Consider the following 27,074-nt stretch of genomic DNA (forward strand, 5'->3'; position numbering starts at 1 on the left):
CCATGGAGCAGATGGGATGGGGCTGGATACCAGGTTACCTTCAACACAGGTCCAAGGTCCATGCAGATACAGCAGATGGGATGGGGCTAGACACAAAGCTACCTTCAACACAGGTCCAAAGTCCATGGAGCAGATGGGATGGGGCTGGATACCAGGTTACCATCAACACAGGTCCAAGGTCCATGGAGCAGATAGGATGGAGCTGGACACCAAGCTACCTTCAACACAGGCCCAAGGTTCCACCCAGGAGATGGGGCTACAAGGTTACGCCCAGCCCAGCTCAGGGGGAAACTGAAACTCCCACCTTGACCTTAAATGGAGCTGGTGGGCCAAAGCTTGGGGGGAGCAGGTGAAGCTTTTCAGGGCAACGAGGGCCTGCAGGTGCCGTGAGGGCTCTGCCAAGCCGGCAGCAATGTTTTACGAGATACCTTTAAACCGAGGATGATTTCCCTTCCCCGTTGCGATAACATCTGGAGAGATTTTGCTGCCTTCTGGCTCCTGCATCATGCTTTCTGCTGAAATTAGGAGGCTCAGCGAAATTACTCCCTAAGGAGGGAAAGAAAAAAAAAAAAGGAAAAGAGCAGGAAAAAAGAGGAGATTCCTCCTCAATTCATGTGACTCCTCGACAGGGAGCTCAGGAAGCAGCGGGGACCCCAGGCTGGCGGGGGGCTGCCCTGCACCACCCTGCCCATGCACAAGGCTCCCGGAGAGGAGATTTGCTTTAAAATCACACAAATTCAAAGCAAGAAAAACCTTGAGTTCCTATCAGCGGCTCGGGGACCCTTTCGGCACCACAGAAAGCCGTTTTCCATTTTTTTAATGTTCATTATCCATCGCAGGAAGGTGGCTGGGGGGGGTTCCCACACCCCTCGGCGCTGGCAGGGGCCCAGCCAAGCCAGGTCTATTCTTAGCCGGCGGGTGGCCGGGCAGGAGCAGGCAGGGTACACGGGGCCGCGTTCCTCGCATTCCCCTTCCCCAGGGACAAGGAGCGCCTGGAAATATGCAGCCACAGCTTGGCAGCAGCCGGGGGCCATCAGCGGGGGCCACCCCGGGCAGGGGAGATGGGGGGAGGCAGCCTGGGGGGGTCCCAGGAGACAGCAGAAGTGTCGCAGGGATGTGGTGAGCCGTGGTAGGGACCGGGGACTCCCCATCCCTGCCAGCTCCCTGCCCTTGGCATCGGCCCCTGCGAGCCCTGGCTGGCACCATCCTTCCCTCCCTGCTGCTTGAGCAGGGCTGGTGGGGGGGTAAGGATGAATTTGGGGGTGAGGTGTAAGTGGGGGACCCCAGCGTCCCCTCCCAAAGCAAGCTCAGGCTCCCCCCAGCCCCATGGCTTAGCTACAATTCCCTACCAAGGGGGACAGGTGCCAGGTCCAGCCCAAATGACACCGTCACCCTCCTGATGTCCCCTCCATCCTTCATCAAGCACCAGGCACCCGGGTGCTGCCACACTCCCCTGTGGACGCATTGCCCCGGGCACCCAGCTGGGTCCCACCCTCACCGCGGTGTAGGGGGGTGCACCTGGGGCTGTGGGCCGGGCTGACCCCTTCCCCAGCCCCACAGAGCCCCCACCCTGCATGGGCAGCATCCCCCTGCCCCACAGAGTCCCCACCCTGCATGGGCAGCATCCCCCAGCCCCACAGAGTCCCCACCCTGCATGGGCAGCATCCCCCTGCCCCACAGAGTCCCCACCCTGCAGGGGCAGCATCCCCCAGCCCCACAGAGCTACCACCCTGCATGGGCAGCATCCCCCCGCCCCACAGAGTCCCCACCCTGCATGGGCAGCATCCCCCAGTCCCACAGAGTCCCCAGCCTGCAGGGGCAGCATCCCCCAGCCCCACTTCTTCAGGGTGCCATGGCAGCAGGACCCCAGAGCAGTCTCTACCCGTGTCCCCATGCCAGTGGGGACCATTCCCACCCCTTGGGTCTCCCGCTCGAGCTGACACCGTCCCCGCCGAGGCCTCGCAGGCGGCAGGGAGAGAATTGCTGCAGACTGAAGGCGCAGCCGCCCCGAAGGCCAGGGGGGGAGCATGCGGCCAAGCCCTTGGCACTGGGCTGCTCTCCCCCCCGTGCCCAGGAGGGTTTCCAGCCAAACAGACCCGCTGCAGCAGCTGCCAGCATCCCCCTCCCGCGGCCGTGTCCTGCCCTCCCCGGCCTTCCCTGCAGCATCGCCGTGAGTTATTGCAGCCGCCCGCTCGCCCCATCCATCCTCCCGGCCCCAAGGACGGTGGGTGAGTCATGAGCCTGCCCTGTGCCTCAGTTTCCCCCATTATGCGGCGAGGACGGGCAGGATGCCGGTGTAGCTGCCGTGAGCCGAGCGTGCCGCATGCCCAAGCCAAGTCCCCGCGGCTTTTTCTGCCACTTCCAAGTGGGAAGTGGTTCTTGTCGGGAAATAACACCTATGACTTGGTTTAATGTCACCGAGTCCTTTCCAGGTTTGCAGCCTCCCATCGGGCCTCCCCTGGGATGGCGTGGCAGAAAGCCCAGGCTGATGAGGGTTAATTTTGGCTACACATTTAACCGTTGTTTGTTTTGGGTGCGTTTTCTTTTTTATACTTAGCAAACAAACAGTGCCTCGGTGAAAGCCTGGAAAAACCACACCAGGATGTGGAGTGGCAGGGCAGAGAAGGGAGCCAGGACAAGGAGCATCCTTCCCCCTGCAAAACCCTCTTACAGCCCCGATTCCTTCCTCCCCTGTCACATCCCTGGAGCATCTTCCAAAAGTGAAGGGCAAAGCAGGGGCATGAACCGTGCCAGGCAGCCGGGACACCCGACCCTGTCTGGGGACAGCCCTGGTGGCTGCAAACAGCTTTGGGGACGGCGAGAGCCCCGTCACTCCCTTGCCGGCTGTGTTTGCAGTGCGGCTCTAATTACAGAAATGTGGAGAAACGCCGTCTCTCGGTTGGCAAACATTTCTCTCGGCAAGTGTCAGCCGGCAGCTGCCGCGTTGGGATTCCAGTGGGAACCCGTCCCCTCCATCCCACACCTCCCACCCCAAATCCACACCCCGTTTCACGGCTGTACCCCCTCGCCCGACGCGCCTGCACCTCCCAGGGCAGCCCCTCATCGGGTGGGTGATAAATCCCTGCACAGACTATAATAATTCCCTGCACAGATTATAATTCCCTGCTCTCCCAGGTGGCTCCTTATGCACTTGTGCTGCAGGAGCCGGGAGGGGAAGGACACCCTTGGGAAGCACCCAGGTCTCCTTTTGTCCTGGAAATGGGGTGGTTTCCCACTGATTCCCTGGGGTGTGAAAAGGAAGGAAAGATGGGGAAAGGAGCAGAACCTCAAAAACACTTGAGGAGGAGAGGGAAGAACTGAGTGGAGGAGCAGGAGGAGGAGAGGAGGGCAGCAGAGAGAGGATTACTGCTCGGTTGAATTAGAGGGAGCCCTTCAGCTGCCTTGAACAGCAGGAGAATTTGCCCAGAGACCCCAGTTCTTCCTCTTTGGGATAAAATGTAAGCACAGGATTAACTGCAAGCATATGCTTAAGACCCAGGGAATTGAAAGAAGTCTGGGCACAAAGTGCTCCAAGGAGGGCAGGGAGGCAGGGCATGGACCGTCAGCCTCGTGGATGAGCTGGCTCTGCAGGGGTGCACTGGGGGGACTGGGAGAGCTGTGGGCAGACTGGGAGAGCCATAGGGGAATGGAGAGAGTCATGGGGGAATGGGGAGAGCCATAGAGGGGTCAGAAGAGCCATGGGGACACTGGGATGCTCCTGGAGCTTAGTCAACAATAACGTGGAGGGAATGACATGACTCAACACCATCTGCGAGGGCTGTGTGGGGAAGCGGGTGGGTAAGAGAGGCTCTTCCATCAGCCACGCGATGGGATGAGACTCCCTGGCTGGAGAAAGGGGAATCAAAGTGGCCCCACTGCCATACCCAGAGCAGGACAAGCCTTCCTGGGGTCACTCCATGGGCCCAGCCCTGGCAGAGGGGCTGGGGAGGGGGGGCCTGTGCCCTGCCCCATGCCCAAAGCCCCGCTGGCGCCCTTGCGCTCCGCTCTGTGGACCCGCTCCCCGCCGGGGAGGGCTGGGAGCCAGCACGTGCCCTTATCATCAGACACATCCACGTCCACGTGATGTGTCCATGAACATCCTGGACTGATTTATGGGATGAGAGGAGGGCAGGAGGCCAACCTTAAATCCTGACTGCCTGATGATTAATAATCATAATTATGATCATATTAGCTGTAGTAATAACAGTTTGCTTTCCCTTGCAGAATTGGTCATCCAGGAATCTCAGAGAGGTTTCACAAGGCCGAGTGACCAGCGTCCCTATTTTCTAGCAAGGAAATTGCGGCACAGAGCTGTCTCCCTCGAGTCACCCAGTATATCAACAAGAAAACAGAGAAGGCAGGAGCCTGGACTCCATGTCCCTCTCCCTCCCCCATGCTATTAAGCTGCATCTGTGTAATATAGAGCAAAACATCCTCCACGACTCGCAGTAAATCACGGCAGAGGCAGTGCGCAGAGTGGATGGGGGGAGATAATGGGTTTTTCACCCTCTTCAACAATAGAACAAGTTTTTCTCCGCTGGGGGAAGGCTTACTTCTATGAGAGACGGAGATAAAAGCTGCACCAGGGCTCTGAAATGGGCTTTCAGGCCACCTGCCTTTGCTCACCCACTCGCACTGCTGGCCCGGGGACAGGAGGCAACTCCAGCAGGCAACGCTGCGGGTCGAGTGCCCCATGGGCACGGCCTGGCCCCCATGTGTATTGCTGAGGTATACTGGAATATTAATTGAAAATCCCAGCAAAACACTCCTGCTGATGATAATGGACCATAATCCTCTTAGACCAATTTCATGCCTGAAAAATTGTGCATAACAAAATAATAATAGAAAGCCCCTCCATGGACACTGTCCTTAGCAGTGGGCCCCCGGGAGAAGACGGCCGGCCAGAGGGGATTTCTCAGGGAGGAAAGGGAGCTGCTCCCCTCAGCCTTCACCCCTGGGGGGCACGGAGAGGTGGGCAGGAGAACAGCTGAACCTGGGGCTAGTCTGAAGTCTTCTCCAGCAGGGCAGCATCCCCGTGGGACCCCTGTGTCCCACAGAGACCTGGGTACCCACGGGGACCCCTGTACCCTACAGACCCCCCGGGATCTTCTGTGACCCCACAACTCCGGGACCACCTGGACCTTCCTTATCCCCCAGAGCTCCCAGGACCCCCTGGACCCTCCATGTCCCCCAGGGACCTTCCGTGCCCGCAGAGCCCTGTGCCGGGCCGGGTCCCCCCATGCCAAGCGCCCCCCATAACAGCAGCCGCCGTCCCCCCCCGGCCCGGCCCTTCAGCACCGCCTCCAGTGGACAGCGCCGGGCGCGGGGCCCCGCCCGCCCCGCGGCCCCCGGCCCCCCCCGAGACCCCCGCAGGACCCCCCGGGACCCCTCCGGGACCCCAGGACCTCCTCCCCAGCATCCCCAGCACCCCGGCACCGCACCCCCTCTTCCGTGCCCCCGCACCCCATCTTCCTCCCCCTGCACCCCCCAGCACCCCCTACTCTGCCCCCCTGCGCCTACCGGCACCCCCTCCCTTGCTGCACCCCTGCACCCCCCCTCCGCACCCTGCGCCCCTCAGCACGCCCTTCTCTGCTTCTGCACCCTTGGACCCACTTCCCCCTCCCCAACACCTGCGCCCACCGGCACCCCCTCCTCTGCCTCTGCACCTCGGCATCTCCTCCGCCGCCCCTGCACCCCCCCCACACCCACCCCCTGCACCTTAGCAATACCTGCACGCCCCCCTCCACCCACCTGCACCCCGGCATCCCCTCCTCTGCCACCCCCGGCATTCCAGCGCCCCCCATCACCCTCTCCTCCACCACCCCCTGCACCCCATCACCACCCTCCTTCACCATCCCCGCCCCCCAGCTCCCAGCACCCCCCAGCCCCTCCTGCTCCAGCACCCCCCCCAGCACCCCAGCACCCCTTCCTTCACCACCCCCAGCATCCCAACACCCCTTCCTTCACCACCCCCTCCAGCACCTCAGCACCCCTTCCTTCACCACCCCCTTTCCCAGCGCCCCCAGCACGCTTCACCTGCACTCCCATCAATCCCCCCCCCATCCCCAGCACATCCCCCTGTCCCAATACCCCAGTCCTCCAGTGCCCCCTGCCCCAGTCCCCCAAGGACCCCACCTCCATCCTCTCAAATACCCCCTGCCCCAGTCCCCCAAGGACCTCACATCCATCCCCCCCATAACCCCAAGGCCCCCACCTCTATCTCCTAAAGGATTCCCTACCCCAGCCCCCAAGGACCCCATTTCCAACCCCGCCATCACCCGCTCTCCCAGCCCCCCAAGAACCCCACCTCCATCTCCCCATCACCCCCTGTCCCAGTCCCCCAAGGACCCCACCTCCACCCCCCAGCACTCCCTATCCCGGCCTCCCAAAGCTTCCACCTCCACCCCCCCTGCACTCCCTGTCCCAGCCCCCGCAAAGCCCCCACCTCCACCGCCCCAGCCCCCCAAGCACCCCACCTCCCCTCCCCAGCACCCACCTGCTCCCCCCCCACCCCCCCGCTCTCGCCCCGGAGCACCCCCCGCCTGCGGGGCCGGTGCCAGGCGGTGCCGTGCGGGTGCCGGTGCCGCGGGATGCCGGGGGGTACCGGGGAGACCGGGGGGGCGCCGGGGGGTGCCGGCTCCCCGGCCGGCAGCTGTTGCTGCTGAGAGCTCCCCCGGAGCCTCCGGCGGGCCGGGACAGCGGTGACTAAGCACTTTGGGGATTTCTACTCTTATTATTTTATTCTATTATTTTCTCCCCCTTTCAAGCGGGTCCTCCCCCCTTTTCCTCCCCCCTCCCCTCTCCATCCTCACCCTCCCCGGCCGCCCCCGCCCGGAGCCGGGCGCGGCAGGGCGGGCGGAGGGGTTCCCCCTTCCGGCCACCGGGAGCATGGGAGCCCCGGGCCGGCTCGGCTCCAGAGCTCGGCCAGCCCTGGGGTGAGGCGGAGCGGGGCCGCGCCGTGCCGGGCCGTACCGAGCCGCTCCGGGGCCGGGCCGCGCTCCGAGCCGCCCCCGCCGCGAGTTCCGCCGTTCCCGGGGCGCTCAGGGCGGCGGAGCGATGCCGGTACGCCGGGGCCATGTGGCCCCCCAAAACACCTACCTGGACACCATCATCCGCAAATTTGAAGGGCAAAGTGAGTACCGCACCCCCCGGCCCCGCTCCCGCTCCCTCCGCGGCTGCGGGCGGCCCCCCAACTTCGGGACACAGCGGGGAGCGGGGGGGGGCTGGGGTACAGGCGGGAGGGCAGCACCCGCAGGGTGTCCCCGGGGAAATGAAGGCGCCCCTGTGACCTCCCCGAGGGGGGGGGGGAGAGGGGTGGGTGACAGCCAGGCAGTGTCCCCGCGGGTATTTATAGACAGGGACACAAGGGGGACGAGCGGTCCCAGCACGGGGGTCCCCCGGGGGCTGGGGACACCGCGGCCCCCCGTCGTCCCCGGGCGGGGAGGGGGGTCCCCGGGGTGGCGGGGCGGGGGGAGAGGGGGGTGCGCCAGCGCGGACGGGCTCGCTGCCTGTTTGCCTTCAACTCCGCGCTGCTCGGAGGCAGCCGTCCCTGGTGAGATGTTGCCATTTGCTGTTGCTCGGAGTAATCCCTTTATATGAATTTTTTGGGGCTGGTTTTCGTGGCGAATATAGCGAAGAGTTCGTGCGCGTCGGGGAGGGCTGGGGTTTGCGTGGGGCTGGGGGGGGGGGGAGCTGTGGGGTGGAGGCGGCGGGGGCTTCGCTCCCAGTTTGGGCACCCCGATGGGTCCCCCCGACGCAGGCAGGGACGAGGGGAGGGGGCACAGGGGACTGGGGTCACCCAAGAGCAGTGCCCAGGGTGATGCTGTGGGGCGCTGGAGCTGTGCACCCCCCACCGCCCCAGCTCGCTGTGGTTTTTCTCTCCAGTGTCCAAGTTTGCCGGGTGGGCAAACATCCCTGGCGCTGCCATCCCTGCCAGATCCGCGCTGCCTGCCCTGGCAGTGAGTGACGTGACCCTGGGGACGGAAAGCGAGAAAAACTGTCCCTGGTTCCTATCAGTCCCCGCTGGGGAGCGGCGGCTGGGGAGCAGCGGGGGCACGCGGCGAAGCGTGCCAGCGGGGAAGCGGCCAGGCCCCCTGCTCCCTGCCTGCTCCCTGCCTGCTCCCTGCCTGCACTCTGCCAGCCATGTCGGGCACCAGCTGGGCTCTGCCCAAACATCGCCCCGCGCTCCCCCACAACAGCTCCGCGGTGTGACAGGTGTTGGGAGACACCAAACTAGCCCCCCCTCCGGTCACATCACTGTCACCAGCGGCACGTCCTCCCATCTCATGGGTGCCTACACGCCCCCCCTCCCTGCAGCTCCCATGGGTGCAGCTGCACCTGGTGAGTCCCCGCTGGAGCTGGAGAGGCCCAACACTTCCCTGCCAGGGATGGCGCAGAGCTCCGGTACCATGGGGCAAATGTGCAGGTGAGGGCAGGGCAGAAAGCAAATCTGGGGTGAAAATCCCCTCCAAAGAGACCTGGCTCCACAGCTCCTTCCCATCCCGGCCTTGGTCACATCCCCTGCGCTCGGCACAGCTTGCTCCAGCACCACCAGCCCTGTAAATCCTGTCCTGCGCCAGCCCAGCCTGGATCCAGCCTGGATCCGGCCCGTGGCGCTGGCCCTGGATGGGGAAACCTTCATCACAGGCAGGGAGCGCGCCCCAGGAGTGAGGATTTGAGGGAAGGTCCCTTCCTTGTGCCGCCTTCCAGCTGGCAGAGTGATTTGGATAGAGAAGGATCGGGAAGAGGGAACTGGGAAACATTTGGCCGCGGTGGTTTGTGCTGTTTGCAGCTCTGGCGCCAGCGTCAGCCCGGCGTGGGCGAGGGAAAGGTGCTGGGATGGGAGTCCCCCACAAAGGGCCACCAAGGGATGTCACAGGGTGGGATGAAGCGGGAGACCTCGGTGCGGCATCCCTGGGGGGGCACTGGTTTTACTGGGAGGCATCCTCCAGCGTGGGGACTCTGCAGGTGACGTTAGGGAGAGCCCCGATGTGCCGAGGAGGGGTCCCCCCACCCCACCGAGCCGGGCGCTGGGTGCCGCAGCCATGCGGAGGTTTCTCCTGCGTTTGGGTGAAATTCCCCGCGAGGCTGGAGCGCAGCGGGGCTCTGGAGCGCGCAGGCTGCAGATGCCATTCCTGGGTAATCCAGGAGATTAATTGGGGTCTGGGCTGGGCGGCAGCCTCCAAGTGGACCCTCTGCTCCGACCAGCCTCCGGCTCCAGCCCGGAGCCGATGCCAAACGCTGAGGGAGATGCTGCAGGGGGGGCGGGGAGCAGCATCCATCGCATCAGCATCTGCAGCCCCTCGTCACATCCCAGCAAATCTGTCCTAGAGAGGGTCCTCCCCAGCCCAGCAGCCCCCAGTTTCCTCGAGAAAAAGCACAAATCAAACCAAATCGAAGCTCTAGGATGGGTCTCCCCCAGGATAAAGACGGAAGCGGCTCTATCCGGGCTGGACGATGTGGGCTGGGCAGAGCTGCCACACACCCCGGCACGACAGCGAGCCCGGCCCCAGCCCAGCCCGGGTGGCTGCAGTACCAGGAGGGGATGGGGCAGCACCGCTCCCTGCCTCAGTTTCCCCTTTCTTCCACCTGAGCCCTTTTCTTCTCGAGTACAGGGGCCGGGCAGCCCAGCGGGGTCTGGATTTCAGCTTCAGCCCGAAGGCACAATTATCCTATAAAACATTAGGAGAATCATTAGTGTGATGGGTTTCACCCGGCTGCCGCGAAGCCAGGCCTCACGCTCACTCCTCCTCTCGCCCCTTGCCTGACTTCAGTCAAATCTGAGCAAGGGTGGGAAGTCTCCGAGATAACTCAGGTCCCTGATAAGCTCCCGAGGAAGGACGGACGCTGCAGCTCTTCCCTCTGCCTGCGGTGCCGGCTGGGGACAGATCGCCCATGTATCAGACAGCAGCGAGTCCCCACGTGCGTGCGGTGACGCGTCGAGGCTGTGCGGGTGGGCCCACCCCAGCAAAAACTGCCTTTACTGGGGACCCCTCCGTTGGGTGCCCCTGTCCCCATGGTCACGGATTCACATGAAATTGGGTGAATTTTCTCTCTCTGAAGAGCAGGGCAGCACCCAGGGTGGTGTGGGCTGGTACCAGCCATCCTCCCCCCAGACCTGTCACCGGTGTCCCTGGGGAGCCCGTCCCCACACAAGCCCCAGGGCGGGTGGCATCAAAAAGCCCAAGCACCCTCCCCATCTGCCCAAGCTGTCCCTTGTCCCTGCGGGTCCCCACCACCCTCCTAAGCCTCCTGCTTCCCCGCAGACCGCAAGTTCCTCATCGCCAACGCCCAGATGGAGAACTGCGCCATCATCTACTGCAACGATGGCTTCTGCGAGATGTTTGGCTACTCCCGCGTGGAGGTGATGCAGCAACCCTGCACCTGCGACTTCCTCACCGGCCCCGACACCACCAAGAGCTCCATCGCGCAGCTTACCCAGGCCCTGCTCGGCTCCGAGGAGTGCAAGCTCGAGATCCTCTACTACCGCAAAGACAGTAAGAGTCGCTTTTTGGGGCCATCCGGTGGTGGGAGGCGTCACCTGTGCGGGATTTGGGCTGTTGGAAGCCGGCGGTGGGAGGCGAAGGGGATCTGATGCCACCAGGGCATTGGGATTGCACCCAGACCTGGGGCTTTGCCGAGGGTGAATCCATGGTTGCTCCCAGTGGGATGGAGCTGACTCTGCTGTGATGGGGCACTGGGGGTGCTGGGACCTCGAGTGGTGGAAGTTGTTGCCAGATTATTTGGGAATTGGTTCATTTGTGATGGCTTTGAGCTCCCGTGGCATCACTGGTGGGATCCCTGCATAATGAATGAGGATCCCGTGGGAAGCCCACGGAGGAGCCGGGCTGGGACATGGGTCTCCTGGTGTGTGCTCTGAGAAAAGATGAAACAGACCCCCCCTCTCTGCCAAAAGCGGGTGCAGCTGACGGCCTCAGAGCCGCCTTTCCAGCGAGCTGGATGCGGCTGTGCGTGCACAGATGGAATTATGTTAAGATGAAAATGAAGCTTTGATGGAAAATACTAGTGATTAGTTCTAATACTGCAGGAAGTTAAATAAATATTTTGTGCTTGATGCTGCAAACCGAGAGGACGGGGCTCCCGGGGGCAGGGGGAATGTAGATCGGGTGTTTGCTAGTGGTTAAAAATGTTAAGGATTTCCTTTTTTCAACCTGCGGAGCTTTCCCATGGCTTTAGATTGTATTGATGGGGGTTTGGCCTGAGCGAGGGGCTGCACCCCGCCATCGGCAGCTCCCGGGGCGGCAGGGTGCAGGAGAAACAACTGGAAGTGAAGGGAAGGAGAAGGCAGGAGCCCTGGCTCCCAGCCCGGCACTCTATCTCTGGGGCTGGGACCCGGGTGTCCTGGCCTCCCTCCCAGACCCTATCTCCTGGGCTGGCATCCAGGTGCCAGCGTATCGGCCCCGGGAATTATCCGCCGGCAGCAGCCCTGCCTGTTCACCCGCGCAGTGAACCCAGCGGGGCTGGACCCTGCGTGGTGGCAGGATGAGGCCGCTCACCAGTCGTGTTTCCCATAGAATTTTTCCTCCCGTCCTGGCCGAGGGACCCAGCCAAGGTTCTTCCCTGCGGGGTCGGTCCTGCGCGGCAGGGGAGCGGGGCCAGGGCTGGGCTGCGAGTCCCCCCTCGGCCGCTGCGGTTTGCAGGGGGCTGGCTGGAGCCCAGCGCAGCCCGGGAGGCACGAGGAGAAGCGGGCACGTGCTGTCCCCCTGCTCCCATCCCAACAGGGACGCATGGCCATGGCGAGGACAGCCTGTGCAGCCCTGCTCCCCTCCCTCGGGATGGTTTCCCCAGCCTTCCCTGGGGAATGCTGGGCTGGGAGCCCAATCCAACGCCATCCTCCTCACTTTGAAGCGTTCCCGCCGGGCTCGCGGGATGCTCGGCGCTCTCCTCGGAGCCCTGCTCTTCCTCTAGGCCACGGGAAACTCGCAGCGCAGCTCCGAGTTGCTTTCTTCCCTTTTTTATTAAAAAAAATTAAAAGAGAGAGGGGAAAAAAAAAAAGAAAAAGCCCAGAAGCAAGCCCTTCATGTCTATTTTTAAAACCCAGCCCCACTAGCAATATGCTTTCCGATTGTTTCCCCCCAGCACTCAGCCTGCAACCGCTCAGCCCATTATAAATGGGTCTTATCGGCAAAGAAAAGGCCGTCGCATTATAGGGAGCTGCTGCTTAATTAGCCGGCGGAGGCTCCGAACCCGCCTGTCCTCCTTTTCATACCGGCAGCACCAATCTCCAGCTTCGACCTGCTGTTTATCACTGCGGTACTCCCGGCTCTGCAGCTCGCGGGGTTGTTTCCTCGCTTTTCTGGTTGCCAAAGACAATATTATAGCCCGAATCTGCCTGTCGGAGCCTCCCCGCCCCAGCAGGGCCAGGGCGGGATGGATGGAGGTAGGTGGGAAAGGGGGCACCCATGGGTGGCTCTGCCCATGCACGGGCAGGATGCTGCGCGGGGTGATGCGTGTCCCTGAGGGCAGCCCTGCTCTGTCCTCACCGGGACACCCCTGCTGTCATTAGACAATTATAAAAGCAGCAAGCCCACCCCCGAAATCGAGCCAAGAACAGACCCCAGCTGGGGAAGATGGGACCATCCCAGCAAGGGCAGTTGTCCCTCCCTGCCACGACAGCCCCCAAAGAGCCCTCGGAAAGAGGGGAGAGCCCGGCCACGGCGCGTGTGGGCTCTAAGTCCCTGCTCAAAGCCTGGAGGTCAGTGAAAAGTTAATTTCCTTACAAGATGCTGCACAGCTGGGGCTGCCCCAGCAAAGGGGGGGTCACTATGGGATCAGCTCCCACTGCAGCAAGGAGCAGCCACGGGCCACCAGCCCCGGGGACACGCTCCCCGCGGTGTCCAGGGCTGAACTGAGTCTGCTCCAGCATCCCCTGGGGACGATGCCAAGGGGCTGGCGGGGCTGAGATGCATCCAGGGTTGGCGTTTTTTCCCCCCGAGGGTGACGTGCTTTGCAGCGAGAGCCCTGGGGGTCCCCAGAGCGGGGCTGGTGGCCACAGGTGCTGTGTGCCACGGCGCTGGCACGGCCCTGGCGGCAGCAGCTGGCAGCGCCTGGACCTGCTTAATCTGCGTGAATGCGCTGCTTATGAATAGGAGAGGGGAGATGTGGGGCTGAGGCAGCCGGAGCAGCTGGTGGGGCAGCCGCTGCCTGCAGCCCCAGCCCCTCTGTCCCCATTCCCCCCGCTGGGCAGAACCCACAGCTGGTCCCCTCCAGCAGCAGCAGTTTGTGCCGGTCCCCTGGGACCGGGGATTAGGGACCAGATCAGCCTGTCAAACTCGTTACACTGGTGCTGTAAAACAGGATTTCCCTCGGGGGCTACGGGAGGAGGGGGGACATCGCAGAGCGATTGGGGCACCTGGTGTCACCCAGGATGTCCCCCCCCGGCAGCACCCTGTGGGGTGCCTGCGGGGCTGGTGGCCGGGCAGGGATGGGTTTTGGGGTGTCACTGCAAAGGGGACAGGGGGACTCTGTCCCCAGCCCGGGGCACATCTGCAGCGTGGCAATCACCCTTCCATCAGCTGCTGCCAGGAAGCCCTGGCTGAGGCAGACGGGGATGGATCCGGCCAAGGTTTCTCCGTACAGCTTTATAAAGAGCAACGTGCGATGTGCCCCGTGGGCTCACTGAAAGCAGGAGGGCAAATCCCACCGGTGGCTGCCGGATCCTGGCATCTTTGGGGCCGGGGGACAGTGCCGGCAGCCCCAAGGAGCCTCTGCTGCTGCTCCGTGGGGTGGACAAGGATGGAGGGGACCTCCCGGGTGGCGGAGGAGCAGGGAGGCATGGCCAGCTGACAAAACCCCGACCCCAGCTTGAGCTCTTTGCTTGTGCAAAAACGTGGGGTTTAAGCCAAGCCAGGGCCATTTGCTTTGCGTTTCTTTAAGGGTTGGGCTCGTCAGAGTCGGGCCGTGACCTCGGGAAAGGGACATACACCATGGCCCGACTCCAGACGGGGACTTATAAACATCCCGCCTCGCAATGACAAATCTTCAGTCCCGGAGATCCTGCACTGCGGGGCCGATTCTGCTGTCCTTGGCACGGCCGCACCGCAGCTCCAGCCACCCCCATTGCCCCGGCTCTGCCCTGGGGATGGTACGATCGGGGCAAAAAGCTGCAAGAGACACGTTTTCCATCCTCTGCTGCTCCTTGGGTGCCATCACCAGATGTCCCACTAACAGAGGGACAAGCCCAGAGCATCCCCAGCACCCCCAGGGATGCTTCCTAGGGGGCTTTTTCCTGAAATCCCTGCCCTGGCAGAGCCCCCGGTTCCCACCCCAAAATGTCCATCCCCATCCTGACCGGCTGCTGCATCCCCAGTGGGAGGTGGCCCCATGTGCTATGGGGACGGGGCCCTCGGGATGGCCGGACAGCCCTGGGAAACGCCGTCAGCGCTGCAGCTTCGGCCGCACAGCCCCGCACTAAGCTGGACTAATTCCTGCGGCCGGCGGGGATTTAGGAAGGGAAGGACCATGGGCCTGGATGCGGCCGCTGGCTTCGCTTGCGGCAGAGGTTAAGCTGCGTTTTTCCAAACCCCTGTATTGATCCGGGACCCCTCTTGGCTCCTGGGGATCGGAGCATCCTCTCGCCTGCACCCCAAAAACATCCCGCCGGGCTTGGAGGCATCGTTCTTGTGCCACGTTGGTGGTGGGTACCCTCAGCCGCCCGGCGCTCCTGGTTTTCCCCCTCCGCTGCTGCTTCCGAGCGGCGAGCTCCCCGCTCAGTGCGGGAATCCCTGCTGTTCGTCACCGCACAGGGGTAACCTCCGTCCCGCCGCCGTTACTTAATAAGGTCATTTTAGCAGTTCAGGGGTTGCTGCAAGGAGCATTTTTGCCAGTCTGGTGTCCCAGCGGGATTCAGTCTCCCGATGCCCGTCTTGGGTGTGGGGAGAGGGGCCGGTGTAGGGGGATGCAGACCCGGGTGCGGGTGCTCCCCAGCACCCATCGCTCACCCCAGGCCCCAAGGGCGACCCGTCTCCCACCGGCTCAGCCCCCACCTCCGTCATTTTCCATCCCGCCTGGAGGATTTGCTTTAGGGCCTCCCAACGATCTGCGCTTCCCTTTGAAGTTTCTACCCGGCCCCGACACTGATTTATCCCTGGATGGGAGCAAGGCTCGGCCCTCCCGAGCATCTCCCAGGGCGTGCCAGCCAGCCCCGGAGTACAGCTCCATCCCCATCCCTGTCCCTGTCCCCATCCTTGTCCGCTCCGTGCCCTTCCCAGCCCCTCTCCTCCCCTCCGTTATATAATGCCACTATAGATTTAGCCACTCTGCCATGAGACCCTGCAGATTAAATCTCCCGGCCAGGGGGAGGGAAGGACTCGGTAAGAGCTCCGAGGGCAGATTAATAGCTTGCTTTTTTAATATTCATAACAATACTGGTTTGTGTCCGGCTCTCGGAAACCCCCGTGTCCTGTTGATTAGTTTAATACTGATGATACCGACAAATGCATTAACCACCGGCGGCCGCGGAGGATAAGAGGGCCGGGGAGGGAGGGCCCCCGACGATGACATTTTTAATGTTATTAAGTGCTCGCGTTTATCAAGGTCAGAAGACAAGATGGGTCGGAAAGGGCAAACCTCCGAGCGCTCGGCCTCGGGGGAGTTGGGCTGGGTGCTGGGAAGACCCAACCCAGCCCAGGGTTTTAGGGAATGAGCTGTTTTTCCCAGCCCGTGCCAACCCGTCGCATTGGGTGTGGGACCCTCCAAAACAGCATCCATGTCGCATCCCTCCTGCCAAGCCCTTCCCACAGCCCCCGGGCTGGGTTTCGCCCCAGACGGGCGTGCGGGCAGCCCCACGGCAGCAGCCACGGAGCTGCGAATGCCCCCGGGGCTCCTCCAAGAGATCATTTGGCGGCTGGATAAAATTAGATGGATGGAGACAGATTAGCTGAACAGCTGAAGGGAAGAGTCGGGCAGATGGATGGAGACAGTCGATCGAGGAACGAGGACGGGAGCGCAGGGCTGGGGTCCCTCCCAGGGCCGGCTCAGCCCACCAGCGCCGTGGCAGGTCTGGGGTGTCTGGTTTTTGGGGGAAAGGAGGAGGACACTTGGCATTTTCAGAGCCCAGGCTGGCTCGCTGCAGGGAAACCGAGTCATGGCAGAGGGTGCCAGGGGTCTCCCAGCAGCAGCCTCTCCACAGAGCTGGGGGTACCCCAAATCCCAGCTCCCAGAGACCCCAAATCCTGGGGGACTGCCTTGTCTTTGGGCTGAGGGAACACGCTGTTCCCACCCCCGGCGCCGATGCTCCGTCATCCCCTTGACGCCGTCCATGCCATGGGGCACGGGTCTGAGCAGGCACCGCGCTCCCAGCATGCGGGGCTGCTTTTGGGGCAATTCCCCTGGTTTTGGAGGGTCCCACACCCAATTAACTTTTGGTCAGCCCGGAGTTGGTCCGGCAGTTGGACTAGACGGTCATTGTAGGTCCCTTCCAACAGGAACAGGCTACGTATTTAATTTAAGAAGGGATCAGCACGGGGGCTCGCAGCAGCCCCAGCCAGGGCTGCTCAGGCTCAGCACCTCCCAGATTTGCAGGATCAAACCCGGCACCAGCTGCCTCCCAAACCCAACCCCAGCCTCCTCCCAGCTGCTCCTGATATCCCTCCAACTGGATGTAACTGGGGCCCAGTTTTCAGCTGTTCAGCATGGGCCACAGGATTAACCCTTTCCATGCCGCGGGATCCGGCCCCCGTGAGAACGGCTCAGAGGCACCACCACGGAGGGGCTGAGGAAGGAGAAGTGGAGCAGGGAAAGGGATGCAGCAGGGCGGAGCACGGGGGTCAGGATCCAGGCCATCTGGACCAGGATTCCCAGTCCCGGGGAGGAAAACACGGAGCTAATGCCATGGGCATGGAGCCCATGCCAGTGAACCCCGCTGGGCTTCGGGTCCTAGGGAAACTGGTGATGCTTTGAAATCACCTGTGGGGGGAAAAACCTCCTCATTTTATAACACACCAAAGGAGAAAGCATCAAGTGCCGCTGGGCATCACACGCGCAGGCGAGTGGGCGCGCACGTGCGCACCCCCTGCACACACCAGTATCGGCACCGGCAGAGCCACAGCATCCCAGGAGTGGCACCGGATCATCCCGATGGGCGCGTGCCACCTTGGCATCCCGCAGGACACCTCCCTCGCTCGGCATCACCCAAAGGACACCCCTCGCCTTTTAGATCCCTAAAAACCCTGACAAAGGGAGGGAAAAGAGCTCATTTCTTTCCGTCCCTGCTGGCTCTGCACGCGGGGAGCCCGCAGTGTGCCCGTGCGTCCCTTCGAAACGGCTTTATCTGCTGAAAATCCCCCCCCCCCCGCCTCCCACCTCCTCCCCAGCTCACGCGTTTAAGTGGATTTCCTCTCCCTGTGGTGAACAACGACGAAATAAAGAAAGAAAGAAAGAAATAATCCCAGTTGCCGGGCCCTTTAAACGGATTTCACCATATCCATTTCTTTCCCGTTCTTGTGCGTGTGTGTGTGTGTGTCTATGTGCACATCCCTGACGTCACGGCAGATTTTGAAGTTGCCCGATGCCGGCCATCTGCTCCTGATTACGGGAGGCCCTGAGCTCCTTAAAATTATACGCAGAAAGGCAGACATCCCCCTCCCGGCCGGAGCCCGGCTGTGGGGAGGGCGGGACAGCGCCGGATCGGGCAGCACATCCCTGCCGGATCCGCTAATCCCTGGTAATCAGAGCAGGGGGAAAAGGGAAAAGGCGAGATCAGGGATCCGCAACGGGCAAGAACTGCCCCGGGAGGAGGTGGCTTTGCTCTGCACCGGCCGACAGCGGTACCTGGTTGCTCCATCCTTTCTGGGAGGTTTGGGGTCGGAGCCCGGGGGGGTTCAGGGGGGTTTTCCAGCTGGGCTGTGGCTGCAGCTCGGGGGGTCCTGCTCCCACCAGTGCCAAAGCAACAGGAGACAGCTCAAGGAAGGAACACATGGTGATTATACCTTCGGGTAGGGTTTTTGAAGGATTTGGGGGGAATAAAGCTGGCAAGGGGCGTGGGAACCCCCCTGTATCCTCCACTTGCTGCTTTGGGAAAGGTCTGAAGGTATTTTTGGGTGCCTGGAATCGCAAACTGGTGCCTGACTGCCAGGACAAGCAGGACCATGGGATCAAGCTGGCACCAAACAGGCAAATCCACACAGCCTCATGCCCTGTGGCCATGTTCGGGGTCCTCCTCACAGCCCCCCCCACTCCCAGGACACTGAGCCAGTCCTTTTGCCCCTCTGTGCCTCAGTTTCCCCATGGCAGGAGTGAGATGAGCCTGTGCCTGACTGCCCCATGCCAGTGCCTTTAGAGGATGTCCCTGGGGACCATCACACCAATCCCACCAGGTCCAGCTGCCCGGCGTTGAGACGGGGCACGCGGTTGCCCCCACCCCCGTTGCCCACATCCAGGACACGAGATGGCTGAAATCAGGCCCAAAAAGCTGTCTGGTGATTGCGGGGCAATTAGCTATGACGTGATTACAAGCAGCATGCTTAATGAGGTTAAACCACTACCTGGGATTTCCGAGTTCTTAATTACCTACTCTTTAATTGCTGCTCTAAAGTACATTAATATAAATGACTGTCTGGGACAAAAAAAAAAAAAAGGCAAGATGTGACCGGTGCGAGCTGGGATGCTGCAGAGATACGGCCCTTTCCCAGGGCTCAGATCGGCTTCCAGACCCTCCAGTCCCCACCAGCAGGGATTGCACCCATCCCAGGGCTAAAAAAATGTATTTTTATTGCCAGAAGTGCTTTGTGGGGGGGGGCAGGTGGGTGGTCGGAGCCCCCTGCGCGGCACCCCCCTGAGCCTGTCTCTGCTCGGCAGCCTCGTGTTTCCGCTGCCTGGTGGACGTGGTGCCGGTGAAGAACGAGGAAGGCGTCGTCATCATGTTCATCCTCAACTTCGAGGACCTGGCACAGCTCGTCGCCAAGAGCGCCAGCCGGAGCCTGCACCAGCGCCTGTCGCAGAGCTTGCGCAGAGGTAGGTGTCAGCGGGGACGGCGGGGACGAGGGCAGCGCAGCATCCTCGGGGACAGCAGGGACAAGGGCAACGCAGCATCCTCGGGGACGGCGGGGACAAGGGCAGCGCAGCATCCTCGGGGACAGTGGGGACGAGGGCAGTGCAGCATCCTCGGGGACGGTGGGGACGGCGGGAGGGCCGTGCAGCATCCTGGGGGCTATCCCCATCCCACAGTTCTCTCAGGAGCTCGTGGGGGCTGAAGGATGCACCAGTGGCTGGGCAGGATCCTGCACTGTGGGGCTGAGCCCCACAGAGTGCCCAGGAGCTGAGGTTTTGCAGCCACAGCTCTGCCGGGTTGGGGACGGATCCGGACAAACACGAACTGGGTGAAAAAAGGAGTTTTGAGCCAGCTGTGCTCCCCCCACTGCCCCTGGCACGCAGACCTGCCCGCACACCCCTCCCGAACCCCCAGGGACCTGGGGACAGGGTGGGGACAGACCCCCCTGCATGGGATGGTGCATTTTTAAGGCGAGGGCGTCTCGCTGTGAGCGGAGCCATAGAGCCCCTCCGCGCAACCCCCGCCTCACTGCGTCCTTTCCATATTTAATGATGGAACGTTCTTTTCCGCCCCTCCTTTGTGTAGTACCATGTTGGCTGGGGCAGGAGGTGCTGGTGTGGGGCAGGACCCGCTTGTGGGTTCACCGGGGGGTGTCAGGGGGCAGTTGGTGTCACCGACAGCAGGGCTGTGCTATGGGGACATAACCACAGGCGAATGGCACAAGGACGGATGCACTGGGACGGCTCTGAGCCTGCCCTGGGTTTGGGCTGTTCCTCGCTGTCCCAGGCTCATCCCGAGGTTTTGTGGGGCTTTTGGAGGCAGTGGAAAATTCAAACTCCCTTTTTTGGGAAGGCTGGATCAAAGGGAAGCCGTGGTGAGGCTCTCCAGGGGATGTGGATCCTCAGGGATGCAGATGTCAGACCTGACCACGGGAAGGAGAGCTGGAGCTTCTAAATATCCCCCTGCCATACACTCCTCAGTGCGTCACCCATATTTTACGCAGGGAAATAATCCTACCTATATCTTCATGCAAAGACTCCCTGGGGATGTGGGTCGCTATAGGGAGGCTTTAGGCAGGGCAGGGCTCAAAGTGTGGGAGCAGCACAAGTCTGTCCCCCCATAAGGAAGAATTCTTTTACACTGAGGGTGGTGAGACCCTGGCCCAGGTTGCCCAGAGAGGTGGTGGATGCCCCATCCCTGGAAAAATTCCAGGTGAGGTTGGATGGGGCTTGGAACAACCTGGTCTAGTGGAAGGTGTCCGTGCCCGTGGTTGGACTAAATGGCTTTTAATGGTCCCTTCCGACCCAAACGATGCTATGATTCTATGCTACGGTACATAGGGTGGCACAGCGGGACCAAAGCCAGGGCCAGGGCCAGGGCCACATCGGGGACCAACGGAGACCCTTCACACTGCCCGTCGTATCGGTACGGTGATGTGAGTTTTAATCTATTCACACTCGGTGCATATATACATCCCGGAGCCACTAAGGTGTTTGCGTGCGTGGCAGCGGGTACCAGCGGAGCTGTTGTATGTGGTGATGGGTTTTATATATCCTCAGGCCAGGCATCCGCACACGGGGCTTACGGACACATGCGTGTGAATGTATATATAACCTGTGCACGTGTTCTCATGTCTATGAAGTGACAAGATTCATATTTTTGGTGTATTGCTTTAGTACCAGTTAGCCTCTATGCATGGACTGCAGAGGAAATCCTAATTCCTAAAATTAGGCTGCTTTGCAGCCCCCTCACCTCTCAGTACGTCTCGACATATGATGCATCCGTACCCCATCCCACCCCGAGATGTAGCTTGGCCTGCAGAAGGCACCCAAAAGAAAAGGGTACCTGCTGCTTTCCTGCCTGTTGGAGACTGCGCTGCGCATCCCGAGGAGCGTGGCACAGGTTTCCCACTCCAGCGCCGGGGAGTGCGGAAAGGCCAGAGCTGCTGGCGCCAGCCCAGATCGGTCTCTCGTGCACGGGTTTTCTGACTCAGTCTTTAATTACACGGCCGCAGGCGGCTGTGCTGCCGGTCCCTGGCGCACTGGTGTGCAAGGGAAGGCGGCTGCTTTCCTTCTTCCAGCTGAGGGGCTGCTCTGGATGGCAGGGATGGGGCGAGCAGAGGGAGCCCGTGCGGGTGCCCCCATCCGTGGGGGACATTTGGGGGGAGCTGGGCAGGTGGGGAGCCTGCCCGAGCGGCTCGGCGGTGTGTCGGGGCAAATCCTGCCAAAACCAAACAGCTCCTCAACGTGCTGCTTTTTCCCAGCGAGGACGATGCCTTTGCGGATCGCGTGTCACGTCCCACGTGCCCCGGGATCCCTTCCCTGTGCCATCAAGAGGTACTGCCGCAAGCTGGGTGACAAGACGTAGGGGAAGGCAGCCACAGGAACACCTAATGCTGGATTTAGGCAACTTAACTTTTAACGTAGGGTGAAGCCGAGCTAATCCAAGCCTTGTCACCGCGTAGGGTTTCTCTGCTCAGCTCTTGCGCCGGGGTCTTGGCTCACCGGCCCTGGGTTTTGCCTGGGGAAGGTTTTGGTCCAGTTGGTGAGTACGACTGGTGCTGCTGGGGGTTGGATGAGGCCCAGGGCTGACCCGGGCCCCGAGGCAGCGGGGTGCGAGCCTGGGTGCTCACACTAACCCTGTAGTAGCAGGTGGCCGCCGTCTCCCCCACAAACCAGCTCTAGAAGAGGATGAGCGACTTTGTACTGGGTGTCGCGACCCGGGGCATTGGGTCCCGCTGTGGGCACTGCTGGTTCTTCTCCATGTCTGGCACTTTCCTCTCCTGAACGCCTTTCGCAACCTCTTGCAGCCCCGGCTGCCCTTGCCTCGGCCCCAGGCTCTGTCAAGGTGGTCTCCTGGTTGCCTGTGATGGCAGCAAAGGACCTCCACTCTTTGGCCCAGCACCTCTCACCTAAAATCCAGAACAACTCTATGAACAAAATTGCCAGAACTACTTTTTTTAATGCTTTGCTAACTTACCGTCTCTTTCGCGTGTTTTTTTTCCCCACCAAGTCCCACCAAGGAGATTTAGAGGCTCGATTTCCTCCAGGTCCAAATCCTTTAAGTGGCTTTAACCTCTTTAACCGGCTTAGGGATGCTCTGCACCTTTCCCGTCTTGCATCCGCAGTTGTAGGGGACTCTCCTCCCGCCCAGCGGTGCTTTCTGCCAGGTCAGGGTTTCCCTTGAGCACACGGTGATGTGATGGCGTGGGAACAGTGAGTGTGTTGGAGGAGGAAGGGCCATGCGGCACCTAGGTCCCCCAAAGCCACCCAAAATTCTCCGTAGCCTCTTCCCCTGCCACCGCCCTGCCCCATCTCGCTCCGGCCGTCACGTGCAGCTAGGTTACATCTGTCTCTCTTGTGTTTTGTTTTTCTTTTTAACAAGGTCAAGGTAGGAGGTTGAAGTTTAGTCTCCCGTCCCTGCGGCGACTCACAATCCAGCGGAATTCTCTGCCCACCAGTGAGTTTGATGGAGTAGCCATTGACTATGGAAAGGTAACCGTAGCCTTTGTCTGATATAAGCCCATGCCTCAGGCCAGGTCCCAGCGCTCTTCCTCCGCTCTCCCCATCCCGCTCCCCTTCGGCTGCTGTGGCTCGGGCCGTACCCGGCGGTTGGGGCTCCGGCGCTGCGTCAGCGCTGGGCATGGGCCCCAGCGAGGGCTGGCGGTGAGCGGCGGTGCTTTGGTGGCATGGGATAGAGCTAGACGGTGCTGCTCCTTGGGGTCAGCCTGGTGCGGCACGTGCCGTGGCTCGTGGCTCGTGGCGGGAGCGGGAGATGTGCCGAGCTGGTGGGTGCCGCTGCCGAAGCTGGGAGGAAGGTCTCGCTCCGTAGTGCAAGTTGTCCAGGGTGGTGGAGCTCCAGGGAGTTGTCCCCACCCCGAGGAGGGGACGTGCTGGTGGCTGCAGGAGGCTGGAGCAGGTCTGGTCGGAGCAGGGAGTGGCAGGGACTTGCAGGCAAACCTCGAGAGGGCACATTTCCCCACGTTCTCCTGGCAGGGGACAGGCGGCTCTGGTTTAGTCCTTCAGCAAAGACTGGGCTTTCCATGATGGAGGGTGATGCTGTCATTGCTGACATGGCGAGACTGGAAAAATGTTGGCGGGACCTCTTTAGAGATTGCTGTTCTCAGTGGCTTCTTGACTCTCAAAAGTGCTCAAGGTACCTCTGGGCAAAGACGTGTTGTTTTCTGAAATGCTGCAGCTTGAGGCAGAGGGCTGTTGGCAGGAGGCTTTTGCTGTGCTAACGCATCCCCAGGCACCAGGCTCTCGCTCTGCTGAGTGTATCCAGACAGCCTGGATAAAGCTGCTTCCCAAAATTACAGATCTCATGAGGTGAATGGTGCCTGTCTTCTCAGGGGTTGAAGTTGAAGTGGCAAGTTGACGACTTCTGTAGCGTTATCAGATGCTCTGGGTATGTCGTTCCTACAGATACCAGCGCTGCTAAAGGCCCTGGGTACCCCCGTCTGAAGCTGCACGGTGCGCTGCAATGTTTCAGGTGCACCCGCATGGAAGTTGGGTGTTGAGGACAACCTGATGACCCACCACTTTAGTGGAGCCTGGTCCAAGTCAGGGCAGCCCAGCAGATGCAGGGGCAGCCGGCAGCCATCCCCTCCATGCACCCCATCCTAAAGGATGCTATAAGGCCCTTAGGGATGGTGGGAAGTGCCACAGTGTGCCTTGGGCACGCACGCAAAATCCCAGTCCCTCCCGTGGGTGTGACTGGTACAGGCATAGACCTACAGGTTTCTGCCCTAGAAGGTGGCTGTTTTGTGCACCCCATTGCGCAAGTCATTAAAGGCTGGAAACTCTGTAGGTCTCCAGGAAAAAAAGTTTAGCAATGGCCAAGGGGTGCTGTAGGAGAGGGAGGACCACATATGGCCCAATTTGCAAGTCCAGCAGCTCCTCCAGTGCTTCCTGGTGCAGAGCACATCCCCTCCCATAGACACCAGCACAGGACCCTGGGCACCAGCCCTCGGTGGTGGCCTGAGCTCTTGCAGTGGGTGAGGGAAGGGCAGGTCCAGTGGTGGGACGCAGGGACACCTCGGAAAAGCGCATGGCGAGGCAGGTACTCCAGGCAAGCCTATCTCTAGGGTCTCCTCTTCTCTTCTTGCTCTGGCCTGCTTCCCAGCTACGCAGCATCGCCTTGCAAACCGCCCCGCGGCCGCCCAGCCTCCGGTGGGAGCTCGCAGGAGGTAGGAGCTGCCAAGTGCCCGAGGACTCGGTCGCCCCACCGCAAAGCAGGTCCTGGTCCCGGTTGGAGGTGACCTCAGGAACCGCAGCGCTTCCCGGCCCTCTGTCCCTCCTCTTACCTTCCCCGGCTCCCCCCTTTCCCCCCCCCAGCACGCGAGGACTCCTTCTAATAAAACGCTTTCTCCTGGCTGTCTTAAAGCCTGGTGGTGACTCCCTGATTTTGAGGGACTTGAAGACATCGCCCAAGGAGAACTGTGTGCAGTCAGAGACCGAATCCCTCCTGGAAAAGGAGCGGAGGCCGAGCCTGGAGGCCGACCCCACCCTACAACACTCGTCCCCGAAACAAGAGCCTCCCTTGCTGGGCCCACGAGGGTCGTACTCTGCATGGGGTTTCTTTCGGTCTCGCCCTGGGGGCAGCTTCCACAGCCTCCGCAGGGTCTCCTCCTTGGACAACTTTGAGGCTGCGAGGTCTGAATTCCAGAGAAAATTCAGGGAAAGGAGGGCAAACTCAGGTAGGGGAAAAACCCTGGAGTTGTTGGTCCTACTGCGGGAGCCACGGTCCCGGGCGATGGCCCCGGCACGTCGCGGGGGGGAGGTCTCTTACTCTGCACTGCTTTTCCCTCTGCAAAGTGGAGATAAGCTGGGGTCTTCTCCCCAGAACCCACTGCTCTCCATGTGATTCCCTGCGTAGGCAGGTCCTGCTCTTTGGGTAGAGCCATCCGTGGTGTTGTGCCTGAGATGTGCGACCGCATGAAGTTGTGTTTGGCTTCCCCACATGAGGGGCATCATGATGCCATCCCACCTCCCTGGGAGGGAAGGAAGGGGTCTGCAGGCATGTACAGCGTGAGCTGTGTCCATGTGTTGGAGGTGGACAAGACACCACCCAGGCCACTCTGTAGGGCTGAAGGAAACCTGTCTCCACCATGATTTTCCTGTCCAGACCTCTCGTTCTCATGATGGAGATGATGACAAATAAGATTGAGGTCAGGCAAGAGAAGCCTCAGTAATTGGGGGTGGAGAGAGATCAGTCTGCAGCGTCTGGCTTGAGAAAACAGGGTGGGGGATCACGATCCTCAAATTGTCACAGATTGCAGACCCTCAGGAGGGGACACAACGTAGAGGCAGGGAAGGGGAATGGGCAGGGAGGAGAAGGGTGGCATCAAGATGGCTGGTGCTCACTGGGTGCCTTCACAATGTCCTCGGACACCTCCTGCCATGGGTCCACCTCTTGGGTCAATGTTAGAGTGCAAGGGATAGAAAGGGCAGACAACTGAAAATCTAACCCTGCCCTGCCTGTAGGAGGTAGAGAGGTCAGGACACACTGGTTACGGTGCTTGGGGATGTTCCTGAAGCCCTGGGTGTGGGTCCATGCTCCCTTCCATGACTACACATTGCCATAAGACTGACCATGAGCCGACCACCTCTAGGGCTTCCTCCCTCGTCCTGCACTGGGATGACCCAGAGAGGCAGTTCCCCAGGGAAAACTGCCGGGATCCAGCCCCACTACAGCTCTTCTTCAAGGGAAAGCTCCAGCCTCCCTACTTGGAGCCTGTGGATGGAGGATACATCCAAGTGGGAACATCATCCAGGTCCTGGCTCAGTTTGGTGGCCAAAAACCAAGGCAGAAGCTCAAGGAGCTATGCTGGTCAGGCTGACATGCAAGGGTGGAGGAGACCCACCTCCTCCTTCATCTGTTTTCATGCCAGTTTTGGCATCCCTTCCTGGTGGGTCTCACTGGGGCTGGTCCCCAGCCTACCACAGTCTTCTGGGGTAGTAAAGGGTATTGGGTGCCTCTGTATTTTGGCAGCTGGTCTGAGCCCCCTGAAGGAGGTTTAATGGTGAAAAGATGGGTGATGTGTCTGAAAAGCAGCCCCCTCTTGGGCATCTGGCGTTGGGTATCCCATGTCTGAGCCACCCTGAAGAAGCCAAGCCTTTACGGCCAGGCAGACATTGGTACCTTCTGGTGGCACCTTGTAGTGGTCCCCAGCTCCTGGATGTCCTATGCTGAGGCCAGGGCTCTACGGATTGGCCCTTTCTCACACTGCCCTTCTCAACGCTCCTCTGCGTCCTATTTCAGAGGCTTCCCACGTCAAACCCAATCCCCCGAACTCCACCTCGGACTCGGACCTCATGAAGTACCGGACCATCAGCCAGATCCCCCAGTTCACACTCAACTTTGTGGAGTTCAACCTGGAGAAGCACCGCTCGGGCTCCACCACGGAGATCGAGATAATTGCTCCCCACAAGGTGATGGAGCGCACCCAGAACGTCACCGAGAAGGTCACACAGGTACGTGGGCAGTGAGATACCACCAAGGCAGTGGTGGGGTGGTGGTGCTGCCACCAGGGTACAGTCACAGCCGTTCCTGTGGTTTTGGAGGAGAGGAGCCAAGAGGGCAGTGATACCTGGAGTCTCCATCCTAGGAAATGCCAATATCCTTGTGTTTGATTTTTTCTCTTTTCCTCTGAATGGTCGAAATGCTCTTTTTTCCCCTTAAATCAGTGTTTCTGGTAATTTGTGGCCAGGGGAACACCAGCATGGTGTCATGGTGTGATGGTGGCCTTGAAGGGGACACAAGTGTTTGCATGTTTGTACATGCGTGTGGCTTTGTTGGTGGGGGAGGCTCTGGCCCTGAGGTGCCCGGCCGGGGACCCCACACCAGGAGCACGGGTGGCCATGCCGAGGGCCACAGGATCCCCTGGGAGACAGCAGGTGGCACTGCACTGTCACCAACACGTGCGACACTGCCCTGTCACTGCGGGGAACGCTTGTGGCAGTGCACTGTCACCGAAAGGGACATGCGTGGCACTGTACTGTCACCACGGAGGACGCACGGACATCAGCGTGTGTCAAAGGTGCTGCTGTATCCTGCAGTCCCG

General features: G+C 61.1%; 1 protein-coding gene across 3 annotated transcripts in view; it reads left to right on the forward strand.

The window, feature by feature from the left end:
* The first annotated feature begins 6,952 nt into the window (after positions 1-6,952).
* Positions 6,953-27,074, forward strand: part of KCNH6 (potassium voltage-gated channel subfamily H member 6) — a 34,152-nt gene continuing 14,030 nt past the window's right edge. For 2 of the 3 annotated variants that reach the window (XM_054224737.1, XM_054224738.1), the window contains exons 1-6: positions 6,953-7,132; positions 10,266-10,496; positions 18,817-18,972; positions 22,394-22,503; positions 24,395-24,707; positions 26,273-26,484. In XM_054224737.1, the coding sequence (XP_054080712.1) occupies positions 7,057-7,132; positions 10,266-10,496; positions 18,817-18,972; positions 22,394-22,503; positions 24,395-24,707; positions 26,273-26,484 (1,098 nt within the window). In that variant the 5' untranslated portion in view covers positions 6,953-7,056. The remainder of the gene's footprint in view (positions 7,133-10,265; positions 10,497-18,816; positions 18,973-22,393; positions 22,504-24,394; positions 24,708-26,272; positions 26,485-27,074) is intronic. The other variant, XM_054224739.1, reaches the window with a different exon arrangement.

Source organism: Rissa tridactyla, chromosome 19 (genome assembly GCF_028500815.1).
Source record: "Rissa tridactyla isolate bRisTri1 chromosome 19, bRisTri1.patW.cur.20221130, whole genome shotgun sequence".
In the NCBI taxonomy this organism is placed as follows: Eukaryota; Metazoa; Chordata; class Aves; order Charadriiformes; family Laridae; genus Rissa; species Rissa tridactyla.